The sequence below is a fragment of the Typopeltis vanoorti genome, chromosome 17, assembly GCF_054136105.1.
Source record: "Typopeltis vanoorti isolate ZY-2024b chromosome 17, IOZ_Tvanoo_1.0, whole genome shotgun sequence".
Taxonomy (NCBI): domain Eukaryota; kingdom Metazoa; phylum Arthropoda; class Arachnida; order Uropygi; family Thelyphonidae; genus Typopeltis; species Typopeltis vanoorti.
This window is the reverse complement of record NC_143565.1, coordinates 49,509,774-49,532,623: the sequence shown is the minus strand read 5'-3', so window position 1 is coordinate 49,532,623 and position 22,850 is coordinate 49,509,774. Positions and strand designations below refer to the sequence as shown.

At 36.1% G+C, this 22,850-nt stretch overlaps 1 protein-coding gene across 7 annotated transcripts in view; it reads left to right on the top strand.

Annotated features, from left to right (window-relative positions):
- The window catches only part of LOC150097375 (serine/threonine-protein kinase Sgk1-like), a 163,959-nt gene that overhangs the window by 81,660 nt on the left and 59,449 nt on the right, over positions 1-22,850 (top strand). For all 7 annotated transcript variants that reach the window (XM_090407384.1, XM_090407387.1, XM_090407389.1 and 4 more), the window contains exon 8: positions 12,962-13,115. In XM_090407384.1, the coding sequence (XP_090263510.1) occupies positions 12,962-13,115 (154 nt within the window). The remainder of the gene's footprint in view (positions 1-12,961; positions 13,116-22,850) is intronic.

Genomic DNA, 22,850 nt, shown 5'->3' with positions numbered 1-22,850 from the left:
CTGTAGGACAATGTTTCTCAATGTATATTATGTAATTAAAAATGGGATTCATATTCTGAAAAATTTTGGTATTACAGTATGTGTAAAGAGTGCTGCTATATGAAATGCTAGTACAAGGGTGGTTCCAGCCTGACTAACTTTTAGAGGTGATAGAAAGAAAACAACTGTGTCACTTTTTAACATAATCTCTCTTTACTTCAACACAATTTTCACATCTTTGAATTAGCATTTCTATGCCCTTGAAAAAATAGTCTGTACTTTTGTCTGCAAAATGGCTTAAAACTCCATCTTTCACCTCATTGTCATCTGCAAATTTTCTTCCTTGAAGATATTTTTTCAGTTTGAAAAAGAGGTAGTAGTCACTGGGCTGTAGGGTGGGTGTTTAATCTTCTGGAAACCAGTCCTTCACTGCAGCCTTTGCAACAATAGCTGTATTGAGTGGAGCATTGACTATGACTCAGCATTCATCTTTTCTGATTTATGGCATCGCCAATTTGTGCAGGAGAGAAGCATAGTATTCTGCATTCACAGTGGTATTCCTTTCCTTGAAGTCAATCAAGAGAATTCCCTGGCATTCTGAAAAGATTGTTGCCATGGTCTTCTTGGTGGGCTGAGTGACTTTGGCTTTTCTTGGAGGTGCTTTTTCTGGTTTGCACCACTCCATGGATTTCCTTTTGGAACGAGGATCATAATAAAGGACCATTGTTTCATCCTTGGCGACAATGGATTCCAGCACTTCTGATTCTCTTGGCAAAGCTCTAAAAACTTGTGGGAACAGGTCACACGATGCTCTTGAATTGAAGATAGAAGTCGGGCACCCACCTTGCACTGACCTATGTCATGCGAGACTTCTCGTGAATGAGATTTCTTTGAGCATCTGCCATTGAGTGGTTCCTCCTCAACAAGAGAGGCATTTTCGTCAGTCATCACTTCCACAGGCTGATCATCACAATGCTCATCTTTGATGCTCTTTCCCCTAGGTGAAACTTTTGGCCTCCTTCATGGTCGAATATGAAGGAGAAGCTTCTCCATAAATACCATCCAATAGTACTTGGAGAAAATCCTTCTTTGGTGAAAAACTTTATCTCAGCATGGTACTCAGTTTTTAACATTACATCCACTTAGCGTGCGACATGTTAGTCAAGTGAGTGCCTCCAAATGAATGACACAGGTAGAGAGTTGAAATTGGTACACTAACCTCCCCATAGATGGTGTTATCTGTTACGCATGCTGGTTTATAATTGGCACAAATTTTGTATGTCAGTCCAGAAACTTTTGGATCCTGTCTCGTATATGGCCATTTTTATGATTTGCTTCTGAGAATGATATGCATTGTTGAAACTATAGAGTTCAAATATTTATTAAAGTTTGTTATACAATTAAATGCATGAAGTTTTGTTGGAAGTCTTTTATATCAGTGAAGTTATTTTGATTAGTATTTTAGTAAGTAACAGTATTATAACTAACGCCTTTTTATTCCTATATACAGGGAGTAGGCGAGGTCGTTTTTAGCCCTATCTAACTTTTGGAGACTGAGTGGGCAGTTCAATCTCCACTGGTACCCAATCAGTGAATGTAAAGGGTATTGTATTTTCAGGTAGGATAGAAAGAACAGGACAGGAGGTGGGATATTGCTGAAGAATTACAGCAAACAAACTTAGAAGTTAAAGAGGATTTTTTGCCTGAGGAAGATGGCTTATTTAGGCCTTCTGGTGTAAGATAGAGGCAAATAGGACAAAATATGTTGTTGGGTGCTGCTGGTGTAGACCAGGGGGTACACAGAAAGATATAGATGTCATGTATCAGCAGATTAGCACGAGTGTAGGCCGAACAATTATTATTGGAGACTTTAACTATGAGACCATTGATTGGGTGGAGGAAAGAGGACATGGTAAGATGTAAGTGGGATTTATACAGTTCCTAAGGGATAATTACATGAAACATATTATAAAGGGGACAAGGGGTTTGAGGATGTTGGGTCTGATAATAGCATCAGAAGATTTATCCATAACCATGGTAGCCACTATGCCTCCATTTGGGAAGAGTGATCATGCAGTCTTATTCTGGGAAGTTGCCAAACACATGGAGTTGTCTGTCAAGAAGGGATTTATGTTAAACTATATGGCTAGTGATTATGAGAGATCTTGGAACAGTGCTATGGCTTGAAAAGCTACAAGGAAAGAATGTCAGTAGTGCATGGCAAATGGTTAGAGATTGCCTTGGTTTATCCTCCTGACCCAAGGTCAGGAGGATAAACCAAGTTGGAATTATTAAGTGGATGAGTAGGGATATAAAGCAACAGATGCAAAAAAAAAAAAAAAAGACATTGTGGAGGAAATATATATAAAAGGGTAATCAGCATACTCATGAGTTATGAGATACAATTAGCCAAACAGGCCAAAGTAAATCCAAAAGAGTTTTTTCATTATGTAGTATAAGGAAGAATGACTATGGTCGGATGACTTTAAACCAAGTGGTCGGCAAACTTTTTAGACTACGGCCTCTTCCTGGAATCCTTAATCCCTCATCAATTCCCATCATGTTAAATAAATGAATAAATGTTATCAATAATAAATTTCTCAATTTAAAAATAATAATTTCTTCACCCTTTTCATTGGTAAATGATGGTATAAATCCAAATTTTAAATACTCTTGCGAATACTGTCAGCACTTCTTACTATCAGGGGCCGCCATTATCGGCACTATAACTTTAAAAAAAATTACACATTAAATTCAAAGATGTTAGAAGTTTTTTCACTTGGTTATACTATAAATTAAAAATACCAAGAAATTATATACTTGGTTTAATCCTTTATTCAAGCGTAAGCAAACAAGGTTTGTGCCTGAAGTATTTTCAGGACTAGGGCAACTCGTATAAGGAAGACTTCACATCACTTGCCTTAGTATCCCATAATGCAAAGCATATCTCCTTGGAGATGTAAAATGCTGTGATTATGGGAAGGGTCACTACCCAGACTGGTTTCGACCTTTGAGGCCTCTCTCAATAAAGGTCGAAACCAGTCGAAAAACTCTCTCATGTCTGCAAGAAGATGTTTTGCATTATGGGATACTAAGGCAAGTCATGTGAAGTCTTAACTTCCTTATACGAGTTGGCCTAATCCTGAAAATACTTCAGGCACAAACTTTGTTTGCTTACACTTGGATAAAGGATTAAACCAAGTATATAATTTTTTGGTATGTTTAATTTATAGTAAATTCAAAGTTATCAGATCACTGAACACCACTCTGATAGCTATGGGCGATAAATGTGCACTTGTTCTGATTGTCTCTGTTCTAGATGTGTTCATCACAGAGAGCATGTGTTTCTCCCTCGTTGGCTCAGCTGATCAGCCAATTGCCGTTGCATGTTTACTGGATGTTACACAAAATTGTTTTAGGTGTTTTTTGACTCCTAGACATTTATCGACCCCTTGGATAGCCACATTGACCCCCGGGGTCGATATCGATTACTTTGCTGACCCCTGCTTTAAACAGTGCTCATTGTAAGAAGCTGACTGAGCCAAAAGAAATAGTTGAGTTGCTGAATGATTATTTTGCAATGGTGTATCATCCAGGTGGGATTTTACAGTTGCTGATGTTATAGAGACATATATCAAAATTGGGATAGATGAACAGGTGTTCAGCATATTACTGTAAATAATATGAATGTGAACACAGCACTGGGACTGGATGGCATATTAGCCCATGTACTACATGAATGTGCAAGAGAATTGGCATTGCCTCTGACGAAGTTGGTCAATCTGTCCCATCTCTGGCAGGGTTTCAAGCGAGTGGAAATGGAGTAAGATAGTACCATTGCATAAAGGTTGCTCCAAGACAGAGGTAGCAAATTACAGTCCAATTAATATATCTGGAGTGGTTGTTGAAGTATTGGAAAAGTTGGTGAAAGATAAAATACAGCAGTGGGTGGTTAGGGATACAATATTCTCTAGTGGGCAGCATGGCTTTGTAAAGGGTAGGTCGGTCCTGTCTTACTAACTTATTCACATTTTATAATAAAGTGACAGCAGAATTGGAAAGGATAATTGTTGCATCATGATACTGCTTGACTTTGCCAAGACATTTGACAGAATACAAAATACTCTATGGTGCACCAGAGAGTATTATATGGTTGAGTGGAGTCTAGGAAAATGATGGTGACTAGTGAAGTACCTCAGGGTTTAACTTTAAGATCAACTTAATACTTGTAAACATTTCTTTATCCAACAGTTGATGGTGAAAATTGGGACTTATAGCTCTTTTGTGTTTGCAAAAGACTGTTCTCACTAAGAACCGATTATTATACTACACAAGCAATAACAATCTATTTGTGCTCTGAAGATGCTTGGTATAAAACTGTTGAAATACTGGCAGTTAAATAAATGTAATTTTTTTTTTTTTTTTTTTTTTTTTTTTTTTGCCGTTGTGAATTAAACTACAAAATTACTGACAACAGTTGAGCTTATCTATGTCTGATGAGATAGTAGAGAAATGACCAAAACACCATCTCTTTCTGTTGATACTATTAATATTGATGGGGCCTGGTTTCAATTCTGTTAAAGCTTGTTCTAGTTCTGAATTTTTTTATATTTTCATAGAATGATTTTCATTCTAGTTTCTTGATTTAAAAAAAAAAAAGGGGGGTTCATTGTTTATCTAGGTGACACCCAGTCATCGTGACACTTAATCATAGCTCTTTGTGTTGTTTGCTACAAGATTTTAAACTGTTTTTACTAATAACTGATTATCACACTATGCATGTTATAATATTTGTTTGTGAGTTAAGTAAATGCAGAATATAACCTGCTCTTGAATATCCAAGTAGATACCTAATAATATTGTATATTGGGTCATAGTTATCTAGGCTTGACCCTTAAGTGTCCTCCATAATAATGACCTGCACATATCTTGTGACATATGATTTATATTGCAAATGTGATACTCCTACAGAACAGTGGTTTTTTTGGATTATTATAATTCAGAAAGAGGAGACAGATTATTTCCTTTTCAGTTGTACATATGATGTGTGTATAAGGAATTTATTTTATAAAAAATGAAACGAGTTCTGTTTCACTATATATGTCACGTGAGGTTGCAGGAATATTGTATTAAATTTTATCTCCAAAATGCTTCAAGAAGTATTTGCTTCTTGAAGCAGAAAATTCCTGTTATAACAAATGCAACAAATTAGGAAAAGCCTTCTCTTATCTTGTGCAACATTCAAATAGAAGGGTTTCCAAGACTAGCTGCCAGCTTATTCTTTAAGAGTTTTTTTCAGAAGTCAGAAATACTTATGATGAAACCAGACGTATGCTACTCAAATTCATTTTCCTACATCATAATTTATTGTGAATTCATTTTGATTATAAATTCATAATTATTCTCAATACTTCACAATTTAGTTATTTTTGTTATTTGAAGAAACAAGTGTAATATTTTGTTCCGATTTTTATTCTGTATCATTTTTAAATACAATGTTCTCTATGAAATGATACTTTTATTGTGTTGAAATGAAGGATATTATGGATCGGTCTATATTTTATAGCCAAATGTTGAAACAAAGTGAAGTTTCGAAAATTTACTAGTGAACTTATGAGAACAAAACCAAAAACAGTTGTCTTGGCTGCACTATTTAAACAACATGAGTTCTACCCGCAACCTGTATGTTCGCCTTTTATTAAAGCATTGAGTAAGTTTCAGTAGCTTGAAACACCGGGCTTCAAATGACCAAGTTAAACTACAAGAAGAAGTGAAGACAAAAAAAAAAAAAAAAGTTCATTCAGCGATGTATGTAAAAAGTTAAATTCATCATAAATGATCTCTGGTGGGTGCATAATAAAGTATTAAATTAGAGTTGAGAAGCTTACATATCTGTTATAAAAGACAATATTACAGATTCATCTGTATTTTATAGCAAAATCTGGAAACAATTGAAAGTAAGAAATGTAGAAAAACTTTCTTTTGAAAATTTATAGAAAGCTTATGAGAAAGTTAAGAATGGATCCATAATATACTCCATTATAGTATCTCACCTATTTCAAATTTGAAGTATCTTGGCTCTAACTTAAAAATTTGGCAGTTATATATTTAGGGAAAGCAAAATTTCATTTTCCATTTTTTATCAAAGAAGATTCTAAAAATCTTCATTTTGGCAATGTAAAGTAAACAGAAATGTGAGATATTAAAGATATATGCTTATTTTGTAGATTAAGAAGTAGCTTGCACTACTTAAAAAAAAATCCAAGTTTCTGAAGTAGTGCATGAAATGTGGAGTGATCTCTTTATTTTACAATGCTAAAATAAATACCTTTTTTATGTTCTTTGATAATTACTCTTAAGCACTGACTACTGTTCACTTAGGATATCTGCTATTTAGTGATATTAGATTATCTGGCATTATTTTTTTAAAGGTGGCCGATTTTGATCAAATAAATAAATAAAAAGTAAGGATAACTTCTAGTTTTATTCTTTATCATGTATGTAAACATTTCCTAAATGTTTAGCCAAAAAAAAAAAAGCATTCTTTTAATTAGAAAGATTTATATAAGAAATCTTTGTATACCTTATGGACCATTAAACTGTTTGATTGCAATATTTTTTTGCAAAAAGGACTGTAACTTATCTCTGTAACATAAACTTGAGAGAAGAAAATATTGACCTTTCTGGTGATGTTTTCATGCCATTGAAGAACTGCAGTTTGCAACTCTTGTTTACAACAAGTAACTTTCATCTTGCTGCCATGTTGCTTACCACATCAGGCAATATTTCACTTGCATGAAGATTCAACTTCTGAAGAGGAAGTTAAATTAGTGAGTGAGAGGGAATAGGACAGCTGTGTGTTAAGTGTTGGGAGGAGATCATGCTGGAGGTTTTGTGGAGTATTGACAACACTAGCAAAGGAGTAAAAACTGATTTTAACTTCTAATATTTCATTTGTCGCTGAGACCTTCAGGAAGTACAAATAACATTTGTAATTTGATTGCAAAAAAAATTGCAATCAAACAGTAGCACACAATGCTTAATGAAACATGTGGATGACTCTAAAGTTTGGTCTCGATGGTGTCCTCTCTAATGGTGAGCATTTGTAGGTTGCCCAGGAAACTAGTAAACTGGAACCTCTGACAGTTATTGTTCCCCAAATTTGTGAAGCTTTATTCATCTGTATTTGTTTAAATTGGATTGATTTCTGAATGCTATTGCAGATTCCAAAAACAGTTTCTCCTTTTTAAGATCCTTTTTAGGAGCATGGTGGTTTTCTTCTAGAAGATCCTGTGAGTTGTGTCCAATACAGGGTCTGCAATGCCAGTTTGACCATAGTCGTGATTGCAGATGGAAGATTTGTGTTATTGTAAACAGATAGGGGCTGATCTAACCAAGGTAGATCTTAGGAAATATTTACATGATGAATAAACACCAAAAGTTATCCTTATTTTTTATTTATTTATTTATTTGATCAAAATTGGCTGCTACTAAAAAAAAAAAAAAAAAATTCTTTAAATTATGCAAGATAAGGGTCAGGGGTGCTTAAGGGTCAAAGCTGTATAACTGAGAGGAGACCTCCACATAGCCTTTAAAGGAATGCGGAGAACCGACCAGGGCTTCTGACCTAATGTCCAATCCTCACCTTCTCGTGGTGCACCCTGTTGGGTATCTACTTTGATACTGAACGAACGAGGATGGGCTGGCAATTTGGGATTTAGCCGACCAAATTGTATTCTTATTGGTTAAACCAAAATATAAAAATGATGGTACAACATGACAAAATTTCATGCCGGCTGGGGCGTCGCCCGGTTAAACAAGGCCCCCGTTGTTTTCGCCAGGGAACCAGGGCGAACAGCGAAAAGTCAGCTACTGGAACAAATCTGAAAACAAACCCCAACTCAACATCACCAGAGTTAAAGATCGGTACTATCAATGTAAGAAGCCTGAATGGCAAAGAAATGGAGCTAGCTGAGGAATTAGATAAGTACCAGATCGACATAATAGGGGTGACTGAAACAAAAAAGACCAAAACTGGTGAGATCTTTCTGAGCAATAAATACAAAATGTTATATTCAGGCAATGACAATCAAGGAAAAGAAGGAGTAGCCATAGTATTCAACACAAAATACGAGGCTAATCTTCTTGAATGGCAGTCAGTCTCAAGTAGAGTAATGTGGGCAAATATGAGAATGGGGAACTGGACAATGAGACTTATTTGTGCCTATGGTCCCACAGAAGGTTCTACTAAGGTAGAAGTGGAGGAATTTTTTGAGGCTTTAGAAAAAGCAACTGACACAATGAAAAAGGAAAAGTTGGTCCTTGTTGGGGATCTAAATAGCAGAGTAGGAAATGATTGTGAGACATACAAAAATATTTTGGGAAAATTTGGAGAAAAGAGCAAAGCTAATAATAATGGCAAATATCTGTTGGATTTCTGCTCAGGACATGGACTGGTTATTACTAACACCATGTTCCAACATAAAAATGTGCACAAATTCACATGGAGAGAAGAGGCTAGGAATAAGAAAAGTCTCATTGACTATGTTATTGTTGATAGTGATGTTTTCTCCCTGGTGCAGGACACCAGAGTGTACAGAGGATTTGAAATTGGAAGTGATCACTATTTAGTCTTGAGCAGGATAAAATTGAATTTCATATTGAAAAGAATAACATGTAAGAAAGTTTTAAAGCGAATAAAAGTTGAGCAGCTCTCAGATGTGAACTGTAGACTAAAATACAGAAAAATTATTGAAAAGAAAATGAAAGAGTTTGAGAACAGGAATCAAACCTTGGAGATTCAGTGGCAAACTCTGAAGGAAACATTGATTGATTCTGCCAGAGAGGCATGTGGTGAGGTTGTATGTAAGGATAAAAAAATCAGAACTCCCTGGTGGACACAGGAAGTTAAAGAGGCAGTGAAGGAAAAGAAGAAAGCATATCAAAAGTTCCTGGCAAATAAGTCAGCTTTTACTCTTACAGAATACAGAGACAAATGTAAGAAAGCTAAACAGTGTGTAAAACTAGCTAAACAAAAGTCATGGGAGGACTTTGGCAAGAATATAGAAAATAAATATCAAGAAGGTAGCAAAATATTCTGGAGGTTGTTGAAGAAGCTTAGGAATGGAGGAAAGAGTGCTGTAAAAGGAATTAGAGATGATAAAGGTGAAATGAAAACAGGAGAAAAAGATATCCTTGAAGTATGGAGTAATTACTTTGAAAAACTGCTAAATGAAACAAGCAGTGATGACAGCACAGTGATAAAAAACACTGACCAGTCAGGAATACATATCCATACTTTAAGTAGAAAAAGCCATCAAAGGCTTGAAATGTGGAAAAGCAGCAGGAGTAGATGATATTCGACCAGAAATGCTGAAGTATGGTGGTACAAGAGTCTTACAGTGGCTGCACTGCATAGCTCAGAAAGCCTGGACAGAGGGACGAATTCCCGATGATTGGAGTAGAGCTCTCATAGTACCCATATATAAAAAGGGAAATAAAACTGAATGTGAGAATTACAGAGGTATTTCCCTACTGAGTGTTCCTGGCAAGATCTATGCAAGTATACTTGAGAAACGGTTGAGAAGAATTGTGGAAGAAAAGCTTGGTGGAGAACAAGCTGGATTCAGGCCAAATAGAGGCTGTCAGGATCAGATCTTCACTTTACGGCAAATAGTCGAGAAAGCATGGGAATATAACAAAGATCTGTATTTAAGTTTTGTTGATTTGGAAAAGGCATATGACAAGGTGCCAAGAGAGAAGCTATTCAATACTCTGCAGTTATATGGTGTCAATGGGACATTATATCAAGCAATACTTAGTCTTTATTTGAGTTGTGAGTCAGCAGTTAGAATTGAAGGAAGTACAGGAAGATGGTTTAATGTTAAATCTGGTGTGAGACAAGGATGTACATTATCCCCTCTGTTATTCATTATCTATATGGATCACATTATGAAGGAATGTGGTATTAAACCTGATATCAAAATTGGAGATGTTAATGTCAGCTCTTTGCTTTATGCAGATGATGTTATACTTCTCAATAAATCCGCTACAAGTCTGCAAGATTCTCTGACTAAATTGAATAGCTGCTGTAATAGATATGGTATGAAGGTCAGCAATAAAAAGACAAAGACAATGAAAATAGGCAGAATCATTGAAAATGTCAACTGTGTTGTGAATGGAGAACCTGTGGAACAAGTAAAACATTTCAGCTACTTAGGCACAATTTTTACTGAAGATGGTAAACTAAATATAGAAATAGACAACAGAATCAGCAAAGCTGGTATGGCGGGAAGTCAATTGAATAAATTCATATGGAATAAGAAAGAAATTAGTCGGAACACTAAATTAGCTGTATACAAGACAGTGTTCAAACCAATTTTAACTTATGGATCTGAGAGCTGGGTCAGAAGTAAAACACTTGACCAAAGACTAGAGACCGCAGATATGAGAGTCCTGAGAAGGATTAGAGGCGTGAACAGATGGCATCAATGGCAATATCATATTAAAAATGAGGATATTAGGAAAGAACTTGACATTGTCAGCATCCAGGAATGCGTTAGCAGAGCTAATCTCAGATGGTATGGTCACTTAAATAGAATGGGAGAGGAAAGATTAGCAAAACAAGTGTTCTCTGGCAGGTTGGCAGGAAAACGACCCAGAGGAAGACCAAGATATAGGTGGATTGATACGGTACAAAGTGCCTTAGACGATAGAAATATAAGATCTGATAATGTTGGGGTCTTGACAAGTAACAGACTGATTTGGAGGAAAATTGTAGATAGGAAGTTAGTAATGATGTAATTTTTCATCTAGTACTGTCATATCCTGTACACCCCTTGAGGGTACATGGCAGGAATTTGATGATGATGATGAAGATAATCTGATATCACTAAATACCAGATATCCTACAATACAATTCTCTGAAACAGAATTGCTTTGGTATTAAATGAATTTGCTTGCCATTTTCGGGTTTCTGCCTGATCTCTCTAATGAGAACTAGCAGTTCAAAACAGCTGTCAGTTCCATGAAACGTTAATCAAAAGAACTAATAAAAGGTGAATATATGCTTTAGCAGTGCATGTCTTTAAGTAATGAATACTATGCTAACTCAGATACCAAAGATTGTATTCTCATAAGCACTTTGGTAAGTTTTTCAAAACTTTCAAGGTTTATATTCATTTATTTTCATGTGGTCACATGATTAGGTGATGTATTTATTATGTTTTTTAATCTTTCATCATTCTACGATTTGACCAAAGTATAATTAATTAAATTTTAAACATTGTGAACTAAATTTTATAAACAAATTTTTTGAACAAAATAAATATATATACAGGTAACTCTCGTATAATGCGGATGTTAGGTTCTACAGAAATACCGCGGTATATAAATCACATTATGCGAGACTCAGATCATATAGTAGCAAAAGTAGTTGTTTTTTTTTTAATTATATAAACAACAATCACATCCAACAAAAAATATTTTTATTTAATTCAGGTAATTCATGTAATATAAACTATGAAACAAAATACATAGTATAAGCTTATAAAAATGAAAATTGTATGTAAACTTTATTGTCCATAATGCATAAATGTTTTGGGCAAAATAAAATAAAGTGCATAATTTAATCGTAATCACTGTCTTCAAAACGAACATTTCTTAGATGTTCTTTATTTATGAGTGGCCAGACGTTGTCATCACTCGAAATCTCTTGAACGTCATTTGTATAATTCTCATTACATACTTCGGCTGGTTTAGTTATCAAGAAGTCAGTAATAAGACCTTACCACTATGTTGCAATTTTTTATATCATCTTCTCATCTTCATTATACCCTCTTTTACCTTGCAGTGTTGAGGGTTTATTAGTTATTGGACCTCAAACTGTTCACAAGATAAGGTGGTCAGCTCTATGCCCCGGTGTATCCTATGTCCTGTAGTGTTGAGTTCTCAAGGCTGGTTTGCCTGCTTTGCGGGATGAAAAACCCCAGGGTAAACGGGGGGAAAAACCCTACTGTCCACACCCAAGACCGGCTAACTTGGCTATGGCTGAGGAAGATCCTTCAGCTCCTCACGTCACCAAAAGGAATCGAACCTAGGACACTCCTTCCCCAGGCATATGGTTGCGAAGCACACAGCCACTAGGCTAACCGTGTAGACTTAATTTTTTATTAAGTTCATAATATGGAGCTAAACAAATATTCAATTGTCTTGTGAATTTTCCGGAGTGCTCCATTGAGGGAATCATTATCCGTAAAATAATTTCCTAACTTTCTCGCCAAGTCCAATCCTTCTGCTAATTTCTTTAGCGGATTAATCACAATGAGAATCTTTGGCAGGACTTTCCCCGTCATTTGGTTCGACGTCATCTATTAATTGTACCAGTCCCTCCTAATTTAAATCTATTTCCCCATCAATTAATTCACTAATTTCGTTCTCAGTGATGTTGCAAAAACCCTCAATAAAAATTTTTGTAACCCTTTATACGGTAAACAATTGATGTACATGCATGCTAAAGGACATTTCCCCTAATATGAATTCGCTACTTATAACAACATGCACGATACTGGCAGATGCAAATTTAACGAAGATAAAATTTGATTTTTAAGTCACGCAGTGAAAAATATATGAAAAGATAAAGGGTTACTACAATTTGTAGACCTTGTTTTTATCGAAAGCGCATTTTATATAAGTACCACGTTGAACAAGGATTATTACAATTTGTAGACCATGTTGTATAAGTACCACATTATACGAGGGTTACCTGTATTCTGTGCTTTGGCCGATTCCTGCTTCTGCACATCCCTAGTCTTTTATTAACTGATTTCTGTTATAATTATTCTTTAAAATTTTAAGTTTCAAACTGCTCATTAAAAAGGTCAAATAAAATGTGAATATAAAGAAATGCAAATTCGATTTTAATTTTACATAAGTTCTTAAGCAGTTTAGTGAATTATATGTAATTGTTCATTCTGTTAATTAGGAGGATATTAGGAAGAGCACCAAGAATTCCACGTACTCTTTTTCCAGATGCAGCCAACCTTATAAGAGGACTTCTAAATAAAAATACTCAAAAACGTTTAAGCAGTAGGACAACCATACCTAAACTTCAAATTACAAAACATGTTTTCTTTAAGGTTTGTAATTTGTTTACATGTATCTGTTTCCTTAATGTTATGTAGTTATATAGCCACATATTTTATATATGACTATATAAGATTATATATACGACTATATAAGATTATATATACGGTAATCATCTGATTAACCAGACCTGTCTTATGAGAAATTGGTGTTTAGGTAGTAATTTGAAACTCTTGTGGGAGTCACTCAACATGCTAAACTATTCAAGGATTGGTAAACTGAGTACAGTAAAACCCCGAAGTTACTCAGTAGGTGGGACCAACAAAAAGCACCTAAGTCGAATTCGCGTAACTCGAGGTATAATTTTGCATGTAATTTATATATACAAACATACAATTGGGACCAAAGGTTTACAAAAACACCTATATTTTTTAAGAAATATAATCATAATTGTAGTTTTTCGTACATAAAAAAATAAAGTTATTTCCATGTCAATGGTTTCATAAAATCTAATAGATTCGTCTGACGGCATAATGTCTTTTTCTTGTCACGCAAAATTTCTTCATAGCAAGCCAATGATATTTTTATTCCTTGCCTTGTGGCTACAATTCGTTCCTCGTTAGAATCTGTCCTCCAAAATCTGTAAACCTGTCTTTTATGATTGTTCTTACTGTGCATTCCTATAGATCGAACTTCTTTGCTAGCTCACAAATTTTCATTCCTCCTTCAAAATCCTTAATAATGTTGAGTTTTATTTCCAAAGTCAATGTTTTTCTTTTCTTGCTAGCAGTAGAAGAATCGGACTTGCTTCTTTTGGATGACATTATTATTTTTTATGTAATAAAATTTTTTATCAAGAACATAACATTAAACAATCGCAAGGTATGTAGACTATAAAAATCGTGTATGAATGGAAACCACGCAAAACACGTCAGTGCTCATTCACAGCATGTGCGACACTGGCGAATGCGGCCGGTGCCTGAAAGATACGACTAGTGTGAAGCGGGACCTGAATACATGCATATAAGAAACCGCGTAACTCCGGATTCACGTAAATCAGGGTATGACTGTATTATGTTATTTGATGACTAAATAAATGGATTTAATATAGGTAACCTTTTCCATTTATATATATATAAAGGTGTTTCTGAAATGTTTGTCCAAACTCTAGATACTTGTTTCTACTAATAATGACAAAAAGGCATGTATATAAACATAGAGCCAGACACTTTCCAGATGCATGCGAAACAACTGTCACAACACTGTAAAGGTAAGTTTTTATTCTTGGTATTACTATATATATCGATGTTTTGAGGAGAGTAATCCTTCCCAGGATACAACATAATAAATGTTTTAAGTAGGCACTATATAATACGTGTTGTATAGTGTTAGCTGAACGATTGGTGTACATGTTTGAGAAGTCCTGAAGCATTCCACATCGTACAACCATTCACAATTCTTTGAAAGAGAGCCTGTTTATTACGCACCAGTGTAGCATAAACATCAGCCTTCAGCTGGTCCCATACAAAGAAATCTAGGAGATTCATATTGGGAAAACTCAACTGATTCACCTTGACCTATCCTGGCTGTTGGATAGGCATAATTGAGATTATCCTTGAGCAACAGCTTGACCAAAATGGACAGGTGCCCCATCATGCATGAACCACATATGCTGGCACACCTGCTACTGATGCTCCATGACATATCCTACTGGCTATTGAACAGTGGACTGATGAGATAATGTTCAGTAATGTTGATCTAAATATTCCTATGGAATCTTTGCTGGCGCTGTGGATTAACAGATGTTGAGTGATGCATGTTGTGAAAATTCACTATTCTCTTGCAGGTGAATTAAGATTCATCCATAAAAAAAGCATGGGAAAAAAAATGGCTTTGATACAACCTTCCAGAAGCCATTGAGCAAAGGTGACTCGAGGAGGAAATTCCAGTGGTTAAAGCACCTGTCTGTTGTATTGGGTTGGCAAATAAGTTCGTTCGGTTTATGTGTTAGTACAAGTTTATGCCGCTTCACCTGTCGCTATTGTTGTGCTACTGTGTAGTTGAAAGGCGACATTTCACATAACCTTTCAATGAATTTTCGTTTGGCCTACTTCAGTTGCGTGTGTGTAACATATTTTTAGAAATGGAAGGAAATAACGTACATTACCGGCACATTTTGCTTTTTCATTTCAAAAAAGGCAAACGAACTGCAGAGGCCCATAAAATAATATGCAGCTTATATGGGGTGGTGCCTTAACAGAACGCGTATGCCAAAAGTGGTTTGTCAAATTCTGTTTTGGGGATTTCGACGTCAGTGATGTGCCTCGCGCCAGTCGCCCGACCGAGGTTGAAACGAGTGTTGTGAAGGATATTGTCGACAAAAATCCATCACAAACAGTACAGGAGATTGCTGCAGTACTGAACATATCCCATACAAGCTGGGATATGTTTCAAAACTCAATGTTTGGGTGCCGCATGAATTGACTGGGGCCAATATGACTGCTCACATGTCTATCTGTGATCCGCTGCGACGTCACCAAGAAAACGACCCATTTTTGAAGCGGATGATTTGGGCGATGAAAAATGGATCATGTATGATAACGTGGTATGCAAAAGATCATGGGGGCACAAGAGCGAACTGCCGAAACAACCTCGAAAGTGGGATTGTACCCAAAGAAGATCATGCTCTCTGTGTGGTGGGATTATAAAGGTGTTGTCCACTACGAGGTGTTATCGTCAGGTAGAACGATTGATTCAACTGTCTATCGCTCACAGTTAACGCAACTGGCCCGTGCAATTAGCACAAAATGTTCTGAATTGGCACTGAAAGGAGTTGTCTTTCACCACGACAACGCCAGACCCCACACATCGTTAACAACCTGGAGTAAATTGTTACTTCTTGGCTGGGATGTTTTGCCGCATCCTCCATATTCACCGGACCTGGCACCTTCCGATTACCACTGATTCCAATTGTTGCAGAATTCTCTGAACGGGAAAACCTTTGCTAATGAGGAGGCTGTCAAAAGACACCTGGATCAGTTTTTCGCCAGTAAACCTCAGGAGTTTTATGAACGCACCATAATGAAGTTGGTGTACAGATGGCAAGAAGTCATTGATAAAGAGGGTCAATATATAACCGACTAGTATGCATTATATATATTATATAAAATGTGTTTCATTCCACTCTGAAAAACTGAACGAACTTATTTGCCAACCCAGTAGTATGATATAGTTGCTTCTGATGACAGATATATTATACAGCAGAATATGATTTCACCTGGGTGTTCTATTTCTGTAGGAAAATGTTGCTGACCCTCTGTTTATCTGACCTTTTTCATTAATCAGCAGTGGAACAAGAATCCAGAGTTTGGCCAAACATCTTAGGAACACACCGTGTGCATGCATGGGCAGATAAAAGGCTTAATTTCTGCTTTTTAACCCTCTGGGGGAGGGGGGGGATATCTGTATCCCTTGGACATTATGGCAACAATTGCAACCCATAATCAATTGTTATTTATGTAAGAAGCAAGTGAGTAAATCTGGTCTAGAGACCAAATATGGCAGTTTTTTCAAGCCACTTCATATTTCCAACAAACAGGGAATGGATCTTGCACCTAGTAATGAAATTCATTATCATCAGCATCGTGTACATTAAGAATTTGAAATATTATTTGTATTATTATATGACACCTCCAGGGAGTCCAAAGACTCGTCGAGGGAGGACACCTACTCTGCAACTCTCAGTCTCCACCAACTGAAACTACTTTCATCAACTACACCCATGCCATCTACCATCAACCACCATCACTAGTATTTTTTTGCAGACAACCACAAACATCCATGCCCACGACAGGATTCGAACCCGCAGCCTTTTGGCTGGAGAGCGGATATGCTAACCAGTCCGGTACTGAGTCTCCTATCTAGTGTATTCCCCCTTTCTCAGATGTACATTCTGATACTGATTTTTCAACCACCTCTTTTGAGAATCTCCCATGCACTGCTACTAGTCTTCCTTCTAGATTTTTATTTCACAACTGCTCAAAACTGTTTCATCAGTTTGTTATAATCTTCTGCCCTATAATTCTACATATACTCCTTAATTGTATTCTGCATGTCTGGCAATCTCCCAGGTGTAGAGCGTAATCACCCCTCCTTAAATGGAAATAATGTTGCTGTATTTGGTTATTTGCATGTTCCATGTATTAAGGTTTAAGTGTGCTGGTAGGACATCATGTTGGAGGTTTAATGGAATAGTAACAGCACTAGGAAAGTAACATTAAGAAAATTTAATGTTTCCAATATTTTGTCTGCCATCCCTGAATCTTAGAAAACATTTTTCCTTCAGATATCTTAGATCTTGTTTCCTTTGCCATCAATTCTGGTTGTTTTTCTTGGAAGAACAAAATTTACAAACAGATAGAAGGAACTGCTATGGGTTCCCTTCTCTTCCCAATTGAAAAATGAGCTATAGACTCGGCCCCTCTCAAACCCTCTCTCTGGCTAAGATATGTAGATGATGTGTTCTCTATTTGGCCTCATGGCTTAGACACATTAGACTTCCTCAGCCTACATCCAAGAATTCAGTTTACGATAGAAAAGGAAAATAACAATAGTTTACCCTTCCTTAGACACCGTAGTAACATGCGTTCCTAATGGTAACCTTTCCTTCACTGTATATAGAAAACCTACTCTTCAGAAGGATTTCAGAAATGCCATCACCCATACCCTACATTCGTAGCACATCAGAAAAAATAAAAAGTACAACCTCTACACAGCTTTTAAGTCTCACCATAAACTTGCTACCTATATCCATTCTACCAAAGATCAGCTCAATTCTCTCTCTCTCTCAGTGCCTGGAGTATATAAAGTACCCTGTTCCTGCAAGCTGGCTTACTTCAGACAGACAGGTAGATCAGCAAACCATCTGTTTAGAAGAACACAAATCATGCATCTGTAATTGTACCTGTGGTCAATCTGGCTTTGCAGACTGTTTTGGATACAACCCACAGGATCTGGAGAAAAACCACCATACTCCACCATAGTAAATTTAAAAAAGAAAACTGTTTTTAGAATCTGTGGTGGCACTGAGAAATCAACTGAATTTAAATAAATATGGTTGCATAAAATTTCCCAAAATTTGGGAAACATTAATTATCATAGGTCCCATGTTGCATCCTAGGCCACCTACAAACACCCAAAGAGAGCGCATCACCTAGATAGGACTTTAGTCATCCATGTGTTTCACTTAATATTGTGTTGTATTTGAGTGTGTGTGTGTGTTACAAGAGTTATTTGTAATCCCTGAAAGTCACAGAAATAATGGAAGCATTAAAATTAGTTTTTAATCCTTTCCTAGTGCTGTAAATATTCCATTAAACCTCCAACATGAGATATTTGCAGGTTCTCTGATGGTCATCATATCCAGCTTTCTCCATTACATGCTCTCTCAAGTAATTGTCTTAGTAGCTGTATAAATTCCATTTCCTTTTCTCCTTTATGTGGCTGTTCCTCTTTCCAATTTGTCTTCATAGTTCAAGTTTACTGATGTATGCCATTCACTTTCTCCCTTATCTCTTAGCCTGCAGTAGCAACAAACTGTATATTTCGTCTTGTTGGTTGTATAGGATAACCTGAAATGCAGTCCTTGTTCACCCCTATCCTGCTGAACTCCTAATCTATTTTGGCTTCTATCCATTAGCAAACCTCGTATCTCTTTTCCTCTGTCCTTCCTGAAAATATTCTATCCTTATGTCATTCTGTCTCACTAATGCCTGTAACTTTTGGCCAAGTTGAATTTACTATGCAAAGAAATTCCAGATGCTTCCAGCATTCATACATACAGGCATGCCATTGTTTATTGTGAATAAACAATGGCATGCCTGTTAGAACAACTTGAAAAAGTACAACGTTTTTTATGTATCAATTATGTGTGGAATCTTTACCTGTAATTTCCAGTTTGTTTAGATACTTCAATGTTTATTACTATTCTTTTCCTTTAAGAATACCTGAGGAAGGCTGTTATGAGTCGAAACTAGTCGTATTATTCTTATTAAAATCTTTATAAGTTATTTCATATCATTAAATCTATGTTTTTAAAATGTATCACAACAACCGAGTAAAAGACGATTATCTCACACACACACACACACACACACACACACACACACACACACACACACACACACACACACACATATATGATGAGTTTGAAAGGAAAATTGTGGAATCCAGGGAAATCCTCCTTAATCCTGAGCATTTGAACAGCAATTTAAGTTACAACATCCCTGATAGCCATGCTGCAATTGTTCGGTACTGGTGTTCACGAGAACTTACAAGCATGCACGCAGTAAACAATGGCGCGTTGGATAGAACAACTTAAAAAATACAAAATTTTTTTATGTCAATTATGTATTGCACTTTTGCCTGTAATTCTCAGTTTTTTGTAACTTCAATTTTTATTATTGTGTTCTACCTTTAGTGGATACCTGATGAAGGCTGTAAAAGGCTGAAACTAGTTATAGCATTCTCATTAAAACTTAATATTTTATCTCTGTTTAAAGCCATTAAATATCTCTTTGAATTTTCTTGTGAAACAGTTTTTATCAATGTAGGACATGTTTGTTCTGTCCCAGAGTACATCATGAAGTTGTGTGAAATGCCAAACCAGGATACTATGACAGCATTACATGGTTAAATCTTCTATCAATAACTTTTCTCCAAATTAGCCTATTGCTTGTCAGCACTCCAATATTGTTGTATCTAACATTTCATGCTTCAAATGCATTGCTGACTGAATCAATTCACCTAGACCTTAGTCTCTTTCCTACCATGTTAGCATCAAACACATGTTTTGCTAACCTTTTCTCACTCATTTTGTTTAAGTTTCCATACCACCTAAGATTAGCTCTGCTCACACCTTGAATGCTAACACTGTCCAGTTTCTTTCTAATATCTTCATTTTTAATGATTCTGCCATTAGTTCACTCTTAGTTTTTCTTAGACCTCTGTGGTCTCTAGTCTTTGATCAAGTGCTTTATTTTTTACCCGACTCTGATCCATACCTTAAAACTGATTTGAACACTGTCTTTGTATACTGCTAGTTTGGTGTTTTGGCTTTGTCATACTGGTCACCTACCAACTTTACTTACTCTGTTTTCAACAAGTGAAGATGGCAAATTTAATTTGCCATCTTCACTAAAAACTGTGCCTAAATCACTGAAATATTTTACTTGTTCTATAGGCTCTCCATTGAGAATGTAGCAAAATTTTTCTGTTTCTGCCTATTTTCATAGTTTTGGTCTTTTTATCTCTGATTTTCATACCAAATTTATTACAGTTGTTGCACCTTGGAGACTTGCACTGAATGTACTTAGAAGTATATCTGTAAACTAACTTTGACATCTCCAATTTTGATATCAGGCCTAATGCCACTTTTCCATAATGTGATCCATTTAGATGAGTAATAGGAGTGGGATAATGTACATCCTTGTCTTAGTCCTGATTTTACATCAATCTTCCTGTATTTCTTTCAATTCTAACTGTTGGCTTAAAACTTAAATATAGACTATGTATTGCCTATAATGTTCCACTTACCCCATATGAAAAGGTCTTTTCTGTGTCTACAAACTTTAAGTACAGATCCTTATGATATTCCCATGATTTCTCAACCATTTGCCATGAAGTGAAAATCTTAACATCTATTTGCCCTGAACCTAGCTTTTTCTTTTTTTTTTTCCCCCACAATTTTCTCAATCATTTTTTTTTTCAAGTATGTTAGCATAAATCTTACCTAGAACACACAGTAAAGAAATTCCTCTGTAATTCTTTTTTAGAGATGGAAACTCTGAGAGCTCTACTCCAGTCATCTGGAATTAGACCTTCTGAATTATTCAAGTGTAGCCATTTAAAATTTTTAGACTCCCATATTTGAACAGGTTTGATTGAATATCATTTACTTCGGCTTCCTGTCCACATTTCAAGTTTTTAATGGCTTGTTCAAGTATTGATATGGAATCATCATCATCAAAATCCTGCCATGTACCCCCAAGGGGTGTACAGGATATGACAGTACTACATGAAAAAATTACATCATTACTAACTTCCTATCTACAATTTTCCTCCAAATCAGTCTGTTACTTGTCAAGACTCCAACATTATCAGATCTTATATTTCTATCATCTAAAGCATTTTGTACCGTATCAATCTACCTATATCTTGGTCTTCCTCTGGGTCGTTTTGCTGCCAACCTGGCAGAGAACGCTTGTTTTGCTAATCTTTCCTCTCCCATTCTATTTAAGTGACCATACCATCTGAGATTAGCTCTGCTAACGCATTCCTGGATGCTGACAATGTCAAGTTCTTTCCTAATATCCTCGTTTTTAATATGATATTGCCATTGATGCCATCTGTTCACACCTATAATCTTTCTCAGGACTTTCATATCTGCGGTCTCTAGTCTTTGGTCAAGTGTTTTACTTCTGACCCAGCTCTCAGATCCATAAGTTAAAATTGGTTTGAACACAGTCTTGTATACAGCTAATTTAGTGTTCCGACTAATTTCTTTCTTATTCCATATGAATTTATTCAATTGACTTCCCACGATACCAGCTTTGCTGATTCTGTTGTCTATTTCTATTTTTAGTTTACCATCTTCAGTAAAAACTGTGCCTAAGTAGCTGAAATGTTTTACTTGTTCCACAGGTTCTCCATTCACAACACAGTTGACATTTTCAATGATTCTGCCTATTTTCATTGTCTTTGTCTTTTTATTGCTGACCTTCATACCATATCTATTACAACAGCTATTCAATTTAGTCAGAGAATCTTGCAGACTTGTAGCGGATTTATTTAGAAGTATAACATCATCCGCATAAAGCAAAGAGCTGACATTAACATCTCCAATTTTGATATCAGGTTTAATACCACATTCCTTCATAATGTGATCCATATAGATAATGAATAACAGAGGGGATAATGTACATCCTTGTCTCACACCAGTTTTAACATTAAACCATCTTCCTGTACTTCCTTCAATTCTAACTGCTGACTCACAACTCAAATAAAGACTAAGTATTACTTGATATAATGCCCTATTGACACCATATAACTGCAGCGTATTGAATAGCTTCTCTCTTGGCACCTTGTCATATGCCTTTTCCAAATCGACAAAACTTAAATACAGATCTTTGTTATATTCCCATGCTTTCTCGACTATTTGTCGTAAAGTGAAGATCTGATCCTGACAGCCTCTATTTGGCCTGAATCCAGCTTGTTCTTCACCAAGCTTTTCTTCCACAATTCTTCTCAACCGTTTCTCAAGTATACTTGCATATATCTTGCCAGGAACACTCAGTAGGGAAATACCTCTGTAATTCTCACATTCAGTTTTATTTCCCTTTTTATATATGGGTACTATGAGAGCTCTACTCCAATCATCGGGAATTCGTCCCTCTGTCCAGGCTTTCTGAGCTATGCAGTGCAGCCACTGTAAGACTCTTGTACCACCATACTTCAGCATTTCTGGTCGAATATCATCTACTCCTGCTGCTTTTCCACATTTCAAGCCTTTGATGGCTTTTTCTACTTAAAGTATGGATATGTATTCCTGACTGGTCAGTGTTTTTTATCACTGTGCTGTCATCACTGCTTGTTTCATTTAGCAGTTCTTCAAAGTAATTACTCCATACTTCAAGGATATCTTTTTCTCCTGTTTTCATTTCACCTTTATCATCTCTAATTCCTTTTACAGCACTCTTTCCTCCATTCCTAAGCTTCTTCAACAACCTCCA